Source organism: Plectropomus leopardus, chromosome 11, assembly GCF_026936395.1.
Source record: "Plectropomus leopardus strain MGB_pleo_1.0 chromosome 11, ASM2693639v1, whole genome shotgun sequence".
Classification (NCBI taxonomy): Eukaryota; Metazoa; Chordata; class Actinopteri; order Perciformes; family Serranidae; genus Plectropomus; species Plectropomus leopardus.
Genome location: NC_142186.1, coordinates 25,992,235 through 26,012,063, shown reverse-complemented (window position 1 = coordinate 26,012,063; position 19,829 = coordinate 25,992,235). Strand labels below are relative to the sequence as shown.

Below are 19,829 nucleotides of genomic sequence, written 5' to 3'. Positions count from 1 at the left end.
AGGAACATGTCATTTTGATTTTGGGTTGAACTGGCCCTGAACAGTCAATAAATAGGTGAAAAATATTTACTTTTTGATTGTAATTTGAATATTTTTAGACTGCTGGTCTGACAAAACGAGCATCACCGTGGCATTGGGAAATTATGATGGGTCAGTTAATCGATAAAACATGTTCAAAATGTCTTAACACAATACGTGCATGCTCATATGAAGCTTTGAAGACATGTTGGTTGTTGTAATCTTCCTTCCTTTCTTTACTGGTTGTGACCGTGACCTTATTGTGGTTGTACAGTAAGCGATGAAGGACAGAAGCCACAGTACTAGTTTTGTTGGGGTGAAGCTCAGCTGTCTAAGTAATTTATATTGAGACATTAAGAGTTTCTTGAGTTTGAATTTCTCTTTTAATGATTTCCTGGGCATTGTTGCTGAGATCAGTCAGAGGAATAGAACATAAAAAGGGACTTTTGTTCCAAAAAATGAAAAATACCCAATTGATTTGACTGTTTTTGTAATGCATTACTACACAGAAAGAGGATTGTGGATTTTGTCGCCAATCTCTCACATCATTGGAGTCGTCATGGCTTGAATAGAGAGGAAGAATCCTTTAGTCTTTAAATGTACATATGGGTAGGAGAGAGTATTTAGACAGGCTTAAAAATGTTAACCTATCCTTTAATCGATAAAACAATCATTAGTTGCAGCCCTGCAGTCAAACACATCCACTTGTACATTTCAGTCTTCGTCATTTTGCTGAAAGCAGTGTTCTGATGCTGGTCTGATCAGTAGCTGCTTTTTTTCCTTTTCTGCTGCCTGTGTTTTCAGGTCTTTAACTGTAAATGAAATGCAGATTTTAAATAGTGCTGAAGATTCAGGGTGTTATTACCATCTAGTTGTACGATCACCATTGTGCGTTTGAGTGTCTTGTCTACATAACTGCATGCGCGTCTAAAGCACCGGTATCCGCGGCGTGTCATGCATATTCTATAAAGCTGGTGGTTTGTTCAGAAATCCTTAATACGAAGCCTTGTCACCTGTTGGAGATGTTTTCCCTTTAATACGCCGGGATTTTACCCTTGTCAGTGTCAGAAGAGAAAGCACTGCTCATTTTCTCAGCTGCACACTGCACCTCAACACCACACGCCGAACATGCATAAAGACACACGGCGCTCTCGGAACATACACTCCGCAACTGCACATAATCACGAGCGCTGCACTAATACAAATACCGATGCACCCACACAAGCTTACGCACACACATGAGCATAAATACACACATTGGTGGTTCTCAGCCTCCTGCTGGTTTTAACAGCCCACCAGAGTCCAGTCTCAGCGTGTCGTAACATGCTGACTCCTGCCATATCCCTCAAATCCCTTTCAATTAGAAGCTCCTGCACTGGTCCTTCGACTCTGTGCAAACCCAGGGTACGAAACCCGCCCACATACACACACACACACTGAGAACTTACACACAGACATCCACATGTGTGTGCACACAAATGAGGGCACATACTGTATGCGTATACACACATGCTTACACCCTTCTTGCATAAACCCTATTGCACGCACACCCACAATGAGGATAAGACGCCTGTATCTGCCTATTATGCACATCCACGCTGTTGGCTCTCCCTGAATATTTAATGTTCTCTTTACAATGACTGCACCATTACCTAGAGCCTGGGAGCACCCAGCTTAGCTTACTGAAACACTGCAGACTAATACTGAAGGTTGTCCAGCATTAGCATGGCTTGTTTCAGCTACAGATCCTGCACACGAAGCGAGATGTTCCTGGATATTACCGTAATTTAATGAACATTTATCAACGCCACTCACAGCTGCTAAAGGCTAAAGCAGCTCCCAGTCCTCAAAGTTTTCCTCCAAACCAGAATACTTTCTCTGCTTCAAAATGTTCCAGCAATTTGAAGAGTCTGAAGTGGTATTTTTTCTGCTGTTCTTTTCCTGACGTTTGCGTGTGCATTTTTCTGTCTGATAGAGAGTAGTGTGTTCTCCTGTAAGCTCTATCTGTTTTCTGTCTGTGTTCCCCGAGTGTGTTTTGATTGAATGTCTGTTGCGGAGCTGCGGTCGAAGTGCAGTCGAAATACTGTCATTGTTGCCACCTCCTCCTCTTCTCCCTGCCAACGCTTGCATTACACAGACAGGCAGGCTGCCAAACTTTACATTACTTTACTGCCCTGCTTAAGCACCCACTTTCATTTATGTATTTTATATATGTGTGTGTGTGTGTGTGTGTGTGTGTGTGTGTGTGTGTGTGTGTGTGCGTGTGTGCGTGCGTGTGCGTATGTAACTGTATATCTTTATATATTTCTGTGTGTGTGGGGGAGTGTACAGTATGATTGAGCACTTTCTTTTATGTATGTCGCCTCAGATACACTTGTCATGACACTTAGAAGACACTTTTATCAGGTGATCATGCCGAAATGTGTCAAGTGATGCTGCAAGAGGAAGGTTCAAAACAAAAAAAGAGACTACTCTGAATCTTCTTGGGTGTGGTTTTGCCTTGTGCAGCTTTCGAAAGTGTGAATATGCCAGGCAGCAGCATCCAACACATCCAGAGAGCATATGCAAAGCGAAGGGGAAAACAATGATACAGCCAAAGGGATGCTTGACAGACATTTTTAGGTCAACAGTGGACACAGAACAATGTGGTCTCACAACATCATCCCCGAACAGATTTTAGGAATCATACTGAAATGACATCTGTGCACGAGTCTATTCTCTGCACACATGCTTTTTGTAAAAATGTCTAAAAGACATTTGACCAGAGATTGTCACATGCAATTCCTCAATCAAACTAAGTCAGATTTAACCTTAAAGGGATAGTTCACCACAAAATCAAAAATCCATATTTTTCCTCTTACCTGTAGTGCTCTTTATCAATCTAGATTGTTCTGGTTTCAGTTGTTGAGTGTTTTGAGATTTTGGCTGTAAAGATGTCCGTCTTCTCTTCAGTGTAATGGAACTAGATGGCATTCAGCTTCTGGTGCTCAAAGCACCAAAACAAAACATTTGAAGAACTCATCAGCAATGGCTATTTCTAGAAGTCATGACTGGGTCAGTCGAGATAATCCACAGACCTTGTTGTAAACAGTTTCATGTAGGAACTATTTCCTTTCTCAATCATGTCATGGCACAAAAGGAGGCTGCTGCTGTTAGTTCACCTGGCACCACTGAGCTAGCTAATCAACAACTTGGCCGAGAAGGACGTCATTAATGTTTATTTCTTGCTCTGTCATGAGAATGTTGCAGAGTGTTGGAGATATCGATAGAAATGTCTGCTCTCTTTTTAATACAACACAGCAACTAGATGGCACTTAGCTTGTGCTGTTAAAAATGCCAAAAATACATTTGGTTACTCCAGTTACTCAAAATAATCCACAGAACTTGTTTTGAGCAGTTTCAATATTTCATTTCTACTGGACTACACTGACCATATCACCACACAGACGGAAGCGTGCGTCCACTCATGGATGAGAGGCTGGATGTCGGCATCCTCCTCTGCTGAGCTGCAACGTTATCTAGCTCACTGGTACAAGGTGTTCTAACAGTCGATGCACGCTTCGTCCAATGTCCAATGATTCAGTTGGTAGATGTAGTTTGGTGGAAAGGAAGTAGTCCCTACAGGAAACTGCTCACAGCAAGGTTTGTGGATCATCTTGAGTAACTGGGTCATGATTTCTGGAAAGAGACATTGCTGTTTTTTAAATGTATTTTTTTGGCGCTTAAGCCGAGTGCCACCTAGTTTCATTATAATAGAGAGATATCTCCAGTACTCGAGGAACTCACACCAAAACAATTTGGATGGATAATAGCTCTATAGGTAAAAGAAAAATATGTATTTTTGGGTTCAACTGTTCCCTTTAAATTTAGTCCCATGCTATTAAAACGCCTAGGGAATGGAAATGTGCATTTCTGCCTGCTGCAGAAACACTTCCATCACCATAGTGTAGCTCCCTGAGAAAAGCTTATTGTTCTGTTTCTTGCTGCACTCCTACTCAAAGCCATTATATCTAATTATATGGCAATGTCTGATTTGACACCCAAGTAGATGGCTAGTACAAACAAATCTGGATCACCACTGTAACCCCATCAGTCAGAGTAGCCTTTGCACATGCATAAGTGTTTCAGGTAATTGCTCCCAGCTCACATAACGATAAATATTTAGGACCTGGTGTTCTAAAAAATAGAGCGAGTGGGCATAATAACTTGTATAATACATGTACCATATAATTAAAACCGGTACCATAGTCCTGCAGTAAATACAACCTTTGTGAAGCTTATTATATTACCTTTTTATTGAGACTGTCAGGAGGGAGATGTCCATTAATCTCTGTAGTCATTTTGTGGCCATGGGTTGTGATACAGTACAGTACAGCTTATTTCCCCTTATCGATGTCATGCAAGAGTACAAAATGAAGTTGAATACAGTAATTGTCGCAGGGGCTTTTGTATATGTTTGAGACTGTATAATGTTGTATAGGTGTTAATGTTGTTTTTAATTCCCTCTGTGTAAAATCATATAAGGCTATGCTATCGTTATAAAACAAAATAGGCTTCTTTAATGAACAGTTGTTTTATATTTAATTTAGTGGTTCCGTAACAGAACATTGCTCTCTTTTTAAAGCTCTGTTCTGTAGCTTTCTTAAATTTCATTTTATAATATGTGATAGATACAGTATTTTAGTGTGCATACTTTCAATAAAAGTAATATTAAAGTGGTTGTAGGCAATTATACCAACTATCAAAAATTAAAGAATGAATAAATTACATTAGAAAACACTCCACTGAAAGACTTAATATTTAAACATAATTATATTTCCGTACTTTGGCATCAGATACACAGATCTGTATTTGTGCCCTGTGTGAATGCAAAATGCATTTGTTAAAGGACTCTTGAAGCCCTACAACTGTAACTTTCTCATAGACATTGCCAAGAAGTGTCAATGACTGACTGACTGGGAATTCTGTGTAACTGAATTACTGTGAAATGCTGAGTGCTGAGGCTGGCTAACTGCTCTCTCACACCTCTGCTGCTGTGCCAAGCTAACACATGTGGACCAATCTTTCTACCATATGAACAGATACAATATTACTACCAACCCAGTCTTCTAGCAAGAAGTAAGACAGCAAACAAGTTGACCCCAATACTGTTATAGTAATGGAGCGTTGCAAATTAGTAAAGCCTAAGATTGGACTTATTTAGCCTTTCTGGGGTTATTTTACAGTTAAATCAATGCATTTTACCATAAGAACAAGATCTGGATTTGGGATTCAAAATGTAACCTAGGAGATAACATCCCGCGTGTAGGAAATAATGTCTCGGAAGAAGGAGACAGCATCCTGTGTGTAGGAGACAACATCCCGTACATAGTAGCTGATATATTTGTATGTACGGTATAACATCTCATGTGTAGAAGATAATATTTTGTATAAAGGAGATAACATCATGTACATAGGAGATAACATTCTGTACATTAGACATAATATTTCGTATGTAGAAGATAACGTCCCATACGTAGGTGATAATATCTCTAACGTAAATGCATCAACTTTGGCCAACACCAACACTGCCCAAAACAACAACAAAAAAATCCTCCTTCCATCCCTCTCAGGGCTTTACTATGTAAAACAAAAACAAAAAAAATGACAGCATTAAAATACTAAAAGTTTAAAAAGTGTATACATTTCCATGATGTTCCTGACCGTCTTAATTTAGGATAGCAACAAAGGCTTCTGTTACTCTACTATATTATAGACATAAGTAGAAGTCGTATCATGCAGATGTAATTATTGCAAGTGTTACTCATTGTACCTCTTTTCTACTGTCCTCAGTCAAGGCAAATGTGGGTTGACTTATGTCTTTTTGATACTTGCTTTGTTTTCTGCTGGTTTTGTTCTCAGTATAAACAAAGCTGGCATTCATTAAAAGAAAACATATACTGATCGTGGCAGAAATGTGTGTGTGTTTGTGTGCTCCACCTCTCTCTAATGTCTGTCTTGTCTGTTCCCTCAGGTAGGCTGGTGGGAGAACGGCGTGCTGAGGCTTCGGTACCCAGCCTGGTCTCGCTACGGGCCATTCCTTAAACCACCTGATGATGCCCAGCACCTGCGCGTTGTCACACTGGAGGAAAGGCCATTTGTCATTGTGGAGCTGGCGGACGCTGCATCGGGGACCTGCATCCGTGACTCAGTGCCCTGCAGACGACCCCTTAACGCCAGGTTTAAGATGATGTCTTTTATGTAGGATTTGATGCAAATGACTTATTCCATATTCTGTTTCGCACAGACTAGAATTTTAATAATGGAAAAATGAAGAGTAGTAGCCTCTCTACTTTATTTATATCTGTGTTATGACTGGAGTTCCTGAGCTCTCATGATGCCATCCAATTGAGGTGACATCAATCACCTATCAAGACTGTGGTCTCCTCACTTGCTGAGCGTAATCAATAACAGACTGCACTCCAGAGGATCAGTGGAATGACTCAGGGGTCTGGAATCAGATATGACCACAGTGGAGCTTTATGGTTCATCAGCTTCTGAGGGGATGACAGCACCTATCCTACACTGGTCGATCAAACCTGTCACCAAGTGCTGGGCTACAATATTCCTCCTCTGTGGCCATTTCCCTTCCCTTCCCTTTCCTTCCCTTCCCTTCCCTTTTCCTTTTCCTTTTCCTTTTCTTTCCTTTCCTTTTCTTTCCTTTCCTTCCCATTCCTTTTCTTTACTTTTATGTTTCCTTTCCTTTCCCACTCTACAATACTCTACTCTTCTACTCTGCTCTACTTTACCCAACTCTACTCTGCACAACTCTGCTTTACTCTGCTATACTCCCGGCCCATCCAGCCTGCTCTGGCCCGTACTGTCCCTGCCTGTCCTGTCCCAGCCTGTCCCGTTCCCTGCCTGTTCTGTCCCCTTCTGTACTGTCCCGGCCAGTCCTGTCCTGTCCTGTCCTTGTGATTGATTACACATTCCGCATTTCGTGATGCAGTCTTTAAGGCTTTTTGTTTGACACTTTGATTTTTCGCTCATCTTTTCTTCTCTGTGATTCATCCACAGTGCCATCCACGAGGGTGTGGCTCCCATGAAGCAGTGCTGCAAGGGCTTCTGCATCGACATCCTCAAGAGGTTGGCCAAGATTGTCGGCTTCACCTATGACCTTTACTTAGTGACCAATGGGAAGCATGGGAAGAAAATTGATGGGGTTTGGAACGGCATGATTGGAGAGGCAAGTCTTTGTGTGTGTGTGTGTGTGTGTGTGTGTGTGTGTGTGTGTGTGTGTGTGTGTGTGTGTGTGTGTGTGTGTGTGTGTGTGTGTGGAGGTGCCCGTGGTTCTGCCTGTCTGCCTTTGTGAGAAATGTGTTCTTGATGTCGGCCCTGTATCACTTTTGTGAAAGGTGTGTGTGTGAGTGTGTGTGTGTGTGAGAGAGTTTATATTTGTGCCTCTGCGTATTTTGTGTTGCATTTATAGCTACCAAGCTGCACAGTAGCATTCCTCTGTGTGTGCTTCTGCTTCCTGGGTGAGCAGTTAAACGCTATGTGTCACATCAATCGCTGTGAGAGTTATGGCCACTTAACCACTGCCGGAAATCAGACAGCTGTCATTTATTAAACACGCACATGCACACACACACACAAATGTGCAGACACACACACAGTAATGGAGGACAAAATAATGCACAGTAACACAAATTAGACTGACAAGCACATGTGGTGAACACACACTTCCCTAAAGTATTTTTATCTGCAGAGACTAGGGGTGTAACAATTCACAAAATTAACAGTGCGGTTTTTAATTTTTTTCACTTTTTGTTATTTTAATTAATTTACTTATTAAAACTAATATAAAAACATTAAAATATAAAATGTAGTATCAAAATTTTAAGCAAATTCAAACAAAAGGAGGGCTGTAAACTTTGGTTGGTTGGTCAGTTGTTTCGTTTTTATTGGCTGTTGGTGATGCGTTAAAAAGGTAGCGTGTCCACCAAAGCTTTTTCCCAGGTGGAGACACAGGTTGTTTTTCACGACTTGTATTTGTCCTCTGTGACGGATGATCATTGTGGTATTTGTCCTGCTCTTTCTTCACTGATTGGCTGGCAGATGATAGTGATAATCGCAGTGTTTTTACTCTTTTTCAACTCTTATTTTTAATCAGAAAACGGATAAATAATCACTGAGGAAATTAGGTGTTGAATTCATCATTATGGATTTATTATATTAAATCTTCAAAAAGACACAGTTCAAGGCTGGATCACAAAGCTTCTGAAAGGAATGTGATCACACTGGACTTACTGAAGTGGCAGGATGGCTATCGTTAGCTTCTTTGCCAAAAAAAATAAGTCTCTGTCTGGTATGCAGTGTTACAGACATGTTTAACATCAGTAATGTCATGTTGTTTATGATATCGTAAATCCCAGAGTTAACCTCCATAGTGTGCGAAATATCCGATTTTTCTCGTTGGTCCTGTTCGGGGCGTTGTGGTTAGACGGACTCTCGCATGCAGCTCAGGTGGGAAAGTGTTACCGGGTGCTCTTTATTTTCAGATAATATTCCATCAAAGATCACATTCATTCTTTCACTTGAGGAATTCGACTTACCTGAATTAACAGAGATTAACAGAGTTTTTCCGAAATCCTGCAGAAATTTCCACTTTTTTTCTTTTTAAAATGTATCCAAACTTAAATTATAATTGCCACTCGGAGCTGTGTATTTTTCCCCCAAAATGTAATAGCCTTAGCTCAAAGAATCGTTCGGTTTGTTGTTTGTGTGTGCCAAACCGAAAGCCTCATACTGAACAGTTCAGTACAAATGCGTGTATTGTTACACCCCTTGCAGAGACACATCCATGTACACACATAGAAGCAAACAAAGGCACATTGTCAGACACCCCCTGGCTAGTTGCGATTAGTCCTTGATATTTTCTCTGCAATTCTCACCGAGGTTCATGATCCGCCATCAAGAAAGACACAGAGATGCTGGCATGAAAAAAACAGGCACACACAAACAAACACATGCTCACACACATACTGAGATCGATACGGGGGCTGCTGTTTCATTGAAGCGCCCCGCTGTTTCTATCTTTGTCCCAGAGGGAACTTGCCAAACGCCAGTTGTCACGCGTTCCAAAACAGCTCCAACGCTCTCTCCTGCTCCATCATTTATAACTTGAGCCGGGGCCAGAGCTGGCTGTCGAGTCTATTTTCACATGCGAAAGGCCAAGTGAATTTTGTTTTCTCAAACTAATGTCTGTCTTTTGATCAGATGTTCCAAAGCCTGCGATTCTTTGATCAGGTAATCCAGAGACTTGGCAAAGTTGAGGGGAGGGTGCTCTGCTTTCCGCTTCACTTCATTTTTCTGCTGATTTGCTCTGAAGAGCGGATGTGCCATGTCTAATGTAGATTAACATTTCACTTGTACAATCAGCAGACACAGCGGTTTTCAGGTTTTTCTAGATGGTGGCAGCGAGGAGAAGGGCCCTCACTCATTTTGTATGCTAAAGAGATGCACAAGAGACACGTGTTCAGTATTTGTACCAGATTGAGTCCCTGGCCTTTCTCATGCAGGCACATTTGAAGATGCACAAAGGGTCAGGGTGCAGAAATGTCACTATCTCACCTGGAAAGAAACCTTTTTGAACTGTAAAAGATTGGCTTTGTGTGTGTGTAACCGCCACAGGAATTACCCATAATTAGATTTCGCTCTCAGCACTGATTCTTGTCCCCTTCAGGTGGTTTACAAGCGAGCCGACATGGCCATTGGCTCGCTGACTATAAATGAGGAGAGGTCAGAGGTCGTGGATTTCTCCGTCCCTTTTGTGGAGACGGGGATCAGTGTCATGGTCTCCCGTAGCAACGGAACTGTATCACCATCCGCTTTCTTAGGTAAGAGGCTGTGTTTGTTTGAGGCGTCGAGCTGATGTACAGAATCTAATCTAATTGTAAAGTGTTGAGTTTGCATAAAGAGCCTCAGTCTTTGGCTGCTGGTCCTTACATCTAGATTAGCCGTTACTTTTTCTTAGCCGCTCGTGTCTTCCCAACTTGTAGTTTCACTCTGTCAGCAGACTCCAGGCTCCAGCGGGAGAACAGTTATTGGCCTATAGACTGCATTGAGATGATTGTTAAAAAAGAGAAACAGTGTTTATGGACTTCTGGAGAATATGTTTTCTCCGATGATTCCTACAATATTTTCACTGCATACAAGGCTCAACTCTGTGTATACAGTACATAATGTGCCTGAAAGCTTTGTTGCCCCCTGTATTGATAATGATAATAATAATGATGATAATTTAATAATGCATTTAAAATGTTTTAATATGCCCTTATATTATGTTTAATTTAAATCTTCCTTTGTTTCTCTTTAAAGAGCCCTACAGTCCAGCAGTTTGGGTGATGATGTTCGTCATGTGCCTGACTGTAGTGGCTGTGACCGTCTTCATTTTTGAGTTCTTCAGCCCTGTGGGCTACAATCGCAGTCTCCAGACCGGCAAGAGTGAGTGATGGATCTAAGCTGTCTGTTTTTCTCAGTCTGACAGATGGGTCTGCGTGCAGCCCATCGCTGTTGCCACATGAATCAAACGGACAAACACTAAACACGCTCCTGGAATGTGGTTAAAGGACTTCAAAGTCAAAATGTTTTCTTTAGTGTGATAATGAACTTTGCTGTTTTCTTTTGAATTTGTTTTCTAGCTCTTTGATTGGTCAGCTGTCACATTCAGATTGAACCAATTTTGGCTTTATTCCCATACAACCCTTACCACTACCCATCTGTTTTTTGTGTTCCCCCCATTACTCCCATGGTGCCATAATGAAACAAAAACATCCCCTGTATGGGTGTTGCCATGTAAAGCTGGTGATGCTATTTTGAGGTTATCTACAAAATAGCGAACTTCACGGTCCGGCGTTCCCACCCATACACCCGTTCAACCAATTTTGAGCAGCACCACTGAACACAAGCATAGCGACTGGAGCACACAGCCACCAATCATGACGTCAGAACCTTTTTTTATAGCATCAAATAACTAATTAAACCCAAACGTATCAAAAAAGCAAACACCTGAACAAACAGCATGATCAGAACTACGTAGAATAACAGAAACCATCCTTAGTTTGGTCCATGTCCATGCAGGAGGTGGGGTTTATGACCTATACTGCAGATAGCCACCAGGGCGCGATTAAGATGTTTTGCTTCACTTTTGGGCAGCTGTCATGGCGTCCATCGTTATCATACAGTCTGTGGTTCATGTGTAGGGGTAGGGTGTCCTGATTCTTGTTGGCTTGAGGGGTGAGATAAATTGCATCCTCCTCCAAGCCAATGTTTTTCAGAGGCACGCTACTAACCAAGTATTATGAGGCATCATCGACAAGATGGCTGCACAAGCAACAAAAGAAACCCTTAATTGTATTTGCTTCATGAGTAAAAATTTGACAATTCTGAATTATCTTAGTTTAATGTTTTGATGCATTGTGGTCATTTTCTTTATAATGAGCATAACAAAAATAGAATCTCTCTCAATTTGTTGATGTATTAGTAGCTAACTAGCTTGCCAGTTAACATTACATCGTTACTGCTGATTTGTGCACGACAGTCCTGCATTTAGACATATTTCCATGATACCTTTGCCCCCCTTTGATGACATATGACGCCCAAAGTTTAACTAGAGCCCAGCAGCAGAGTTGCTGCCCTTGTTCTGCTAATATATAATGCAGACTGACAGGGTAGGAGCACCATGGATGGATAATGAATGGATCTATGGGGCACAGACAGGCGTCCATGCTTTTTCTACATAGCTCATGTAATTGTGATTATGACATTATATCAATAGTCACCTCTGCTTAAAATCATCTACGACTAGTGATGTTTTATCAGGGCCTTGAAGGGTTTTCCTATTTCAGAGGGGAAGATTTCAAACACTAGTCCTTGTAACTCTGTTCTGAGGGTCAGCTGGGTGAGGGTCAGAAGTAAAAATAAGAAATGGGATTGGACTTTGAATGTTCTGCCCTGAATCTTTAACTGTGAATGTGGCAAAGAGGAAATTACACCTACAGTATGTTGAACTGCATCCAAGTATTCTCGATATTGAAGCAGCCATTTATTATTCAACAGCATAGTTTGGACCCCTGTGATATTCAGTATGCCTGATGCCTCAGTCCAACACCCAACCCGATTCGCCTCTTTTACTGCATGATTGCTGTGCTCTACATAATTTTACCTCTCTGTCATCCTCCCATATATCCCTCTCATTCACTCTCATCTCTCTCCCCTTCCTTCCTCCTTTGCTCCTGTCGTATAAAGCAAAGGAGTGTTTGAGCCCTTTCAGTGGTGATTTGCACCATGCGGTTTAATCATTTGTAAGATCACGTAGCAGCTGAATTGAAAGCTGCCACTATCGAAATGTATAGTCGCCGCCTTATGAGCTTTGGTGTCAAAAAGCCTGCCAGGTATTTTCATATCCAGTAAACCCATTTTTACAAGATCATTCAGGGAAGTTTAATTTGAATCGGTTGCTTCATCTGCAGTCAGACTCTGCTGAATAGACTATTGTGCTGTGTACTGGCTGGAAAAAAGTTAATGTTACAATCACTCATTACGCTCTCTTGCTTTCTCTCTCTCTTTGTCGTGATTTTGGCCAGAGGCTGGAGGATCTACTTTCACTATCGGAAAGTCTGTTTGGCTTTTGTGGGCTATTGTCTTCAACAACTCTGTGCCGGTGGAGAACCCCAGAGGAACCACCAGCAAGATCATGGTGCTGATCTGGGCCTTCTTTGCTGTCATCTTTCTGGCCTCCTACACTGCTAACCTGGCCGCCTTTATGATCCAGGAGGAGTACATTGACACAGTGTCAGGCCTCTCGGACAAGAAGGTACCTCATTGCTTGAATACTGATTAAGTAGGGAAAGCAGAAGGAGAATTAAAGTCTTAGAGTGAGCCAAATCCCATGCATTTGAATGTTAAATTGATTAAAGCACAGGAATTCAGAAATGAATAAAATCTCATTTAACGTAACTCAATTACCACAGTTCTCGAATGCTTAAAAGACAGTTCTAAATGCTACTTTAAGTCCACGGACTGCTCTCTTTTCAAAGATTTGACTGTGCATGGAGTGTTGTAAGTTAGTCTGGAGAGTGGACAGAAATAGGTCAGACAGATTGGTGCACAGGCTGGTGTGTCTCATGCCCCTTCCGTCTCCCTCCCTCGCCTCCCTTTGCTCCGCTAGTTTCAGCATCCCGAGGAGCAGTACCCACCTCTGAAGTTTGGCACGGTGCCCAACGGGAGCACAGAAAAAAACATCCGCTCCAACTACCCAGACATGCACCAGTACATGGGCAAATACAACCAGAGAGGAGTGGAGGACGCCATACTGAACCTGAAGACCGGGTCAGTCTACTTTAACATGATTTTCATGTGTCCAGCCACATCTGCGTTTTTCTCCACATCTCACTTTTCAGTGTTTTTAGTAGCTGAGTTTCCATTGAAGCATGCTTTGCAAGTTATTGTCCGTTAGATTTAGGGAAGTTGTTAAAATTGTTCACACTTCCCTTAGGCAAATATAAAACTATGGTGTTGTTTGCTTGAGACATAAAATCTATATATAAGCTTACAACAACCAAGATGCTCACATCACAAATTATTCAGAACTGCTCCATGAGTTTTAATGTGGAAATAGATCCGTTTTTTGCTTTAAAGAAGTTTTTTACTTTTGGAAAGATGGTCTGCTCACAAAACTGGGCTGTCCATGGCTATGATGACACAAATACTTACAGAAAAAGCAGAAAAATGGCTGTGGCATTTGCTTTTGTTCAAGAGTTAGTAAACTGACAACTACCAGAATGCACTGTGCAGCTTTCAAAAGAAAATATGAAAACATTTAAAAAGACCCCAGAATTGTCTTAGCATTAGGGATACAAGATTCTCCGTCTTGGTGGTCATGCTTTTTTAAAAAAAAAACCCCCAAAAAAAAACAAGTGCAACAAAGCAAAAATTAGTGCAGAAAAAGTAAACGCAATGTATTCCCTTCAAAGAACTGTAATAAATCAGGATCCTTTAAATCAGGGATATGCAACATGCTTTGCTTGGGGGGCACAAAATGACAGGAGGCCAGGGGTCAGTCGCAGCAGCCCCATACATGTTTCCAGGACTTTAGGACATTTGTCGGAATTTAAGGAAATTGTGGGCTTAGCGAGGACCTCTGTCGAGGGGTGTGTGGGATTCTCCACTCTCACTTTTTTTGATGCACAAGCTCTATTTTGATGCTGTTTTATGCACTCTGGCATCTTAGGCATACTTAAAGTACACAAACAATTCCTAGTATGAATCAGTTTATCTTTATTATGAATGGCACCCTATTGGGTGCCAGATTTGGATCACGGGCCAAGTTTTTCTTTTTTTTCGTTTTTATGAAATAGTGGATTCCTGCTGATGAAAAGTGATGTTGAAAGTACATTTGTCAAATACGTTCTGATAAAGGTTTCACAAGAATAGACTTAAAGATTTCAAGAAAAATTATGTTAAAGTGACACTGGCTACTGACGTGATATTCCTCCCAGAAAGCGTTCCCTTTGTACTGCCATTCAGCTAAGGTGCTAGTATAGTAGTGCCATCAAAAGAAGAAGAATTTTTGCCATCAGAGATCACTCACTTTCTGACCTCACTGCTATCGATTTGATTTTTTTGTTCTAATTTTCTATCCATATTTTTTATTAAGGTTCTGTATCTGCATAGCATTAATTTAGCAGCACACCACAGTTTGCAATGTAAAGATATAGAGGAGTAATGATGCTGCTTTGCATTGTGCTCATACGGCAGTTACTTCTGATTTTGGTATGGTGCCATTTCAAAAGCGCTGCACCCGCTCTACAGTTTCCCCCTGCTGAAAACTGTTAGCTCTGTCAGCACCATTCTCGTTGTTAAGTGCTGTTTATGAAGTTAGCACTGTTAGCTGCTAATCGCTGGCTAAGACAACTCCATGCTGAAAACCGTGCGATGATAACGCATACTCTTAGAATTTTTCATAAATCCACTTTAATTAGCAAAATCAACATTTAATCTCATAAAACAGTCATTTTTTAATATGTTAGAGCGCCACGTCCTTACATCACCTGAAGTTTTCATGTTGGTCAGGTATGCAGCACTTATAAAACACTCTCATATAGGTTAACATGTACAAAAAAACCCCCCAAAAATGCTCAAATTGAATTTTGTGTCGTCAGAAAGTGATTGATTTCTGACAGAATGCCCCAGTTGTCTTCTGATGAAACATGGCCAAAATAAACTGATAGTGACTGCAGACTGTATAACACAATCTCACCGCTAAGTCCATTCAGTAGCTGCTTTGGAGCGATTATATCACACAGTCTTTATTGACTACTATATGGCTGCTTAAAAGTTGCGATTGAAAGTTCACTGTTTACCTCAGACACAGCAGTTACACAATACAGTCTCAGTACATGGTCCATTCTGCAAACACTACTGCACTTACTGCATTTGCATCAACCCATTTACTGTCAGGGTTCCCACGGTTATGGAAATCCTGGAAAAGTCATTAAATTTGACAATGTCATTTTCCAGGCGTGAAAAATTGATAGAATTAATCAAAAAAATCATTGAATGTTTTGGACAAGTCATGGAATTTTGTGTTTTAATAAACTGTTACCATAATCTTCCAGGGATAACCTTCCATGTGATGTAACAGCACTTTTAATTTCTTTACGGTAGCAGCTGACACAACATAGCTCTAATGCGAGTCACGTCATGTCGTTGCATCATGAACATTGTGATGCGCAGTAGTTGCATTGGAGGACGTGCAATACAAGTAAAGCAAATTAACTCAAACAATTTATTTGCTGGTTGGTACATATGGAAAACTTGCACAGTTCTAATTTTTCATGACAAATACCGGCCAAGCCTTCCCCTTTAAGACAGGTTATATGTATATGTGACGTAGTGTGTTGGCATTTGTTATGAGACGTGTGTGTGTGTGTGTGTGTGTGTGTGTGTGTGTGTGTGTGTGTGTGTGTGTGTGTGTGTGTGTGTGTGTGTGTGTGTGTGTGTGTGTGTAAAACTTCTGTAACCAGGCCAGCAAGTGCAGCAGTACAGTCATTACATTGAAATTTTATTACTGGTCCTTGACATGTCATGGAAAGTTTTTACATCTGGTCCATGAAAATGTGTGGGAACCCTTTAATATGTTTTTTTTCGTGGAGTCATACCTGCTGCCATTTACTATTTGTGATTTTTTTTTTTCATGTTCTCACTCTCACTTGCAGGCCATCATACACAGCGGCATGCTTTTCAACGCTGACTAACATTTCACATCTTTTGTCACACTTCCTGCTTTCCTGCACAGATGCTCTCACCTTTACTCTCTCTCTCTCTCTCTCTCTCTCTCTCTCTCTCTCTCTCTCTCTCTCTCTCTCTCTCTCTCTCTCTCTCTCTCTCTCTCTCTCTCTCTCTCTCCACCTTCACTGCTATCTCCACCCACACAGTGCAAGCAGCATTTCCCTCTCCAGTTTCTAGTAGAATCTCTATCACCCGTCATGTGCTGGATAATCCCAGTTTACTTTATCCTAAGCCTCTGTCATCATTTCTCCCTCCCCATTGCCTTGACACCACAATTATAACTCAGTGTTAACATGCACAAAAAATGAGAAACTTGCTTTTTTTCTGCTGTCTTTTCTCCTCTTCCTCAGTGCTTATCTTTCCTTTCCTCTCACGCCTCATCTGGCCTGTTATCTTACCGTTTCTGTCTTTTCTTCTTCTTTGGTCCATTCTTTCCCCTCCCAGCGTGCTTTCTCGGTGTGTCTGTATTTAAACTTTATAATCCTCATCACTCTCTGGCTCTATCCCATGTCTTTCCCCCCTGAAGTGTGTAAATCTCCCCCCACCCTCGCTCTCTCTCCCTCTCTCCCTGTCACTGCGCTCTTCGCGCCGTATAAATCCCTGTCCTCCTCCCCTCCACCTCTTCCTCCACCACCTTCCCGCTCCCTCTTACTCACACATCTTTCCCTGATCTCTGCCTTATTTTATTCTCCTTGTGTTTTCACTCTTTCCGCCAAGCCTGCTTTACTATTCCACCCATCCTCCCTTTTTTCTTGTTATGATTTAACTTTTCATGCCCTCTCTATCATTCTGTGCGCCTGCCTGCTGAATATTTTTGCACCCTAACTCTCTTCCCAGGTAACATCGCAGAGATCCACCTTTATGCCTCCTCCCCTGCCTCAGACAGTCTCTCCATCCCTCTGCTCCTCTCTCCCATTAAATGATGAATGAATTCTCCCTTGATCCCTTTACAGGAAACTGGATGCTTTTATTTATGATGCTGCAGTATTGAACTATATGGCCAGGAAGGACGAAGGTTGTAAGGTGAGGACTAACCCACACGGGCACTTTTGCTCACACTCTAGCTTCAACATGTTTGTAACTCTTTGTCATTTTTTAAAAACATATCTGCGCATTGTCCTTTTTCCAAGGTGATGACCATAGGCTCGGGGAAGGTTTTTGCCACCACAGGCTACGGTATCGCCCTGCACAAAAACTCACGCTGGAAACGTCCTCTTGACCTGGCCCTGCTGCAGCTGGTGGGAGATGGTGAGAACTATGGGGAGGGGAGGGTGGAGAGGAAAATAATTAGAACAATGGAGGGGCAAAGAGAAGGTTACAGTTAAAATGACAAGACAGAGAAACGAGCGTCAGAGTAGCACTGGGGGTGGGGGGTGAACGGAGGACACAGGGGGTAGATGAATGAGAGGATGTTGAGAAGTCTAAGGTGTGGGGAGAGCGATGGATGAGAGGTGCTGCGTTTGTCAGGGAATAATGGTGTGTAGGAGAGGGCTGATGGTGATGGTTAAGAGGTTTGTAGGTCTCTTTATTGACTATAAGAGAGGAGGGGAAATAAAAGGGGAGGTGGGAGCAGGAGGAGTACTTTTGCTGTTTTCAAGCATAGACTGTATGTAAAGATGGACGACATGTGTCCCCAAGGAAGTGCTCTGATGCAAATTTTACGTGGTGGCCAAAAGTGGAATCACGCCGTCCGGGGTCAGTCACGTGATGCCCACTGCCCTGGAAAGACTTTTCCCCATAGACTTACATTGGGAAAGAGAAGTCTGTAAATCAGTAAATAATTTTTTTGTGAGCGTCAAAACCTCCCTGAAACAACTCATTTCAGGAACAACTCATTTCGCAAACACTTAGAAAGTCTAAAAGAGCTGCAAGATCCATTTTTAGACCACCATTCAAGCTAGCGAAGCAGTCCGGAAGTTAGTTGCTCTGCCAGCGCGGTAGTGGACAGTAGTGCCCGCCTTGGGCACACTCGCCCACGCTTAGCCATCGTAGGTGTCTAGTGCTCAAACCTTATGGGCCAGTAGATTTGGGTATTTTATTGTATTTTATAACCGGAAAAAGAGCTTTATTCCTTTATGTGTCAATGAGCAGCTCTCCTCAGAATGAATGAGGCCACGCCGCCCCATGGCTGCATCCAAACTTTAATACAGCCATGGTCTCCACTTCCTCCTACTGTACAAAAATAAAAGCAAAATATCCTGGATTTGGAGCCAGACTCTGCGGTAGAGATCTCTGCAGCATCAAGTTCACACCTGTCCAGCCAATCCAGCAACAAAATCAATTGCAAGTACACTGATTGGGATACACACCTGTCTCTCCTGACGTCATTTTTTTTTGTCTCCATGCTGGCGATAGCTTTTGCCAGAGGAATGATGTTTTCAGGTCAAAGTTAATGTGTCCTCACATCTGTCTCATTCTCGTGAACTTGATCTCTCTACATGGCCCTGAGGGAACGTCCTCAAATTTGGCACAAACATCCACATGGATGCAAGGGTGAACTGATGAGAATGTGTTGGTCAAAGGTCACAGTGAGCTCACGAACTCAAGAATTCATATGATTATTACAAAATTTTACACAAAAAATTTCAACCTCATAATTCTGGAACTGAAAGGGAATCATTTGGTCAGGTGTTTAATTGGTGACACTAATCTTAGGTATCCAGCTTAAAACTGATTGTGTGGATCTTATTTGCTGCCGGGGGAAAAAGTGTGAGAAGCGTTCATGTTTTAGAATTTGTAGCTTCTTTGCAGCGACATTTGAAGCATTGTCAGCTGTCATGGATCACTATGAGTCATTGGACTCATGGATGTAAACTGTAGCTGCAAATTGACTGATCTGAGGATGCATAAAACCACTAGGTGGTAATTCCAGTTAAATCATTAAATAACTAATTAAATGAACACTTAAGTCGCTGGTGTGATCAGAACTTCCTAAAATGACAGGAATTATCTTTATTATTTGACATGTGCTTTGATCTTGTAGTTTGGCTCATGTCCCATCGGCTAACATGGAGCAGGCGGGGTTTATGAACTATACTGCAGCCAGCCGCCTGGGATCTGTCATGTTGTCCATCTTTATGTGCGGTCTATGGTTTCTAGCACTGCAGAAAGTACTTGACTCTTTTGGTAAAAATGAAAGCACCCTCCCCTGTTTTGACTCCTCTATACCTATCCGATGCACACTCTCTTTTCTTCTTCCTGCTCGGGCTGAAAAAAAAAAAAGGATTTACTTGTGTGAGTCAATGTTGTAAAAAAAGATCATCACAACTTGTGCTGTGACAGATTTACACTCATTACAGATTAGCTGATGCTGACACGTGGAGTGAGGAAGTGTGAGGAAAAAAGAAACACCTGAAAATACCCAGAACATGAGATGAGTGCACCGAAGCAAAAAAGAAATATAAAAAACAGATCAGATAATTGGATAATTGATAGCTATGGGAGCATTATTAGTATGCGGCACACACTTGTGTCTAAAA

General features: G+C 41.7%; 1 protein-coding gene across 2 annotated transcripts in view; it reads left to right on the top strand.

The window, feature by feature from the left end:
• The window catches only part of grin2db (glutamate receptor, ionotropic, N-methyl D-aspartate 2D, b), a 72,683-nt gene that overhangs the window by 35,907 nt on the left and 16,947 nt on the right, over positions 1–19,829 (top strand). For both annotated transcript variants that reach the window (XM_088084430.1, XM_088084429.1), the window contains exons 7-14: positions 6,032–6,237; positions 7,075–7,243; positions 9,743–9,896; positions 10,378–10,503; positions 12,645–12,874; positions 13,229–13,389; positions 17,304–17,373; positions 17,481–17,598. In XM_088084430.1, the coding sequence (XP_087940556.1) occupies positions 6,032–6,237; positions 7,075–7,243; positions 9,743–9,896; positions 10,378–10,503; positions 12,645–12,874; positions 13,229–13,389; positions 17,304–17,373; positions 17,481–17,598 (1,234 nt within the window). The remainder of the gene's footprint in view (positions 1–6,031; positions 6,238–7,074; positions 7,244–9,742; positions 9,897–10,377; positions 10,504–12,644; positions 12,875–13,228; positions 13,390–17,303; positions 17,374–17,480; positions 17,599–19,829) is intronic.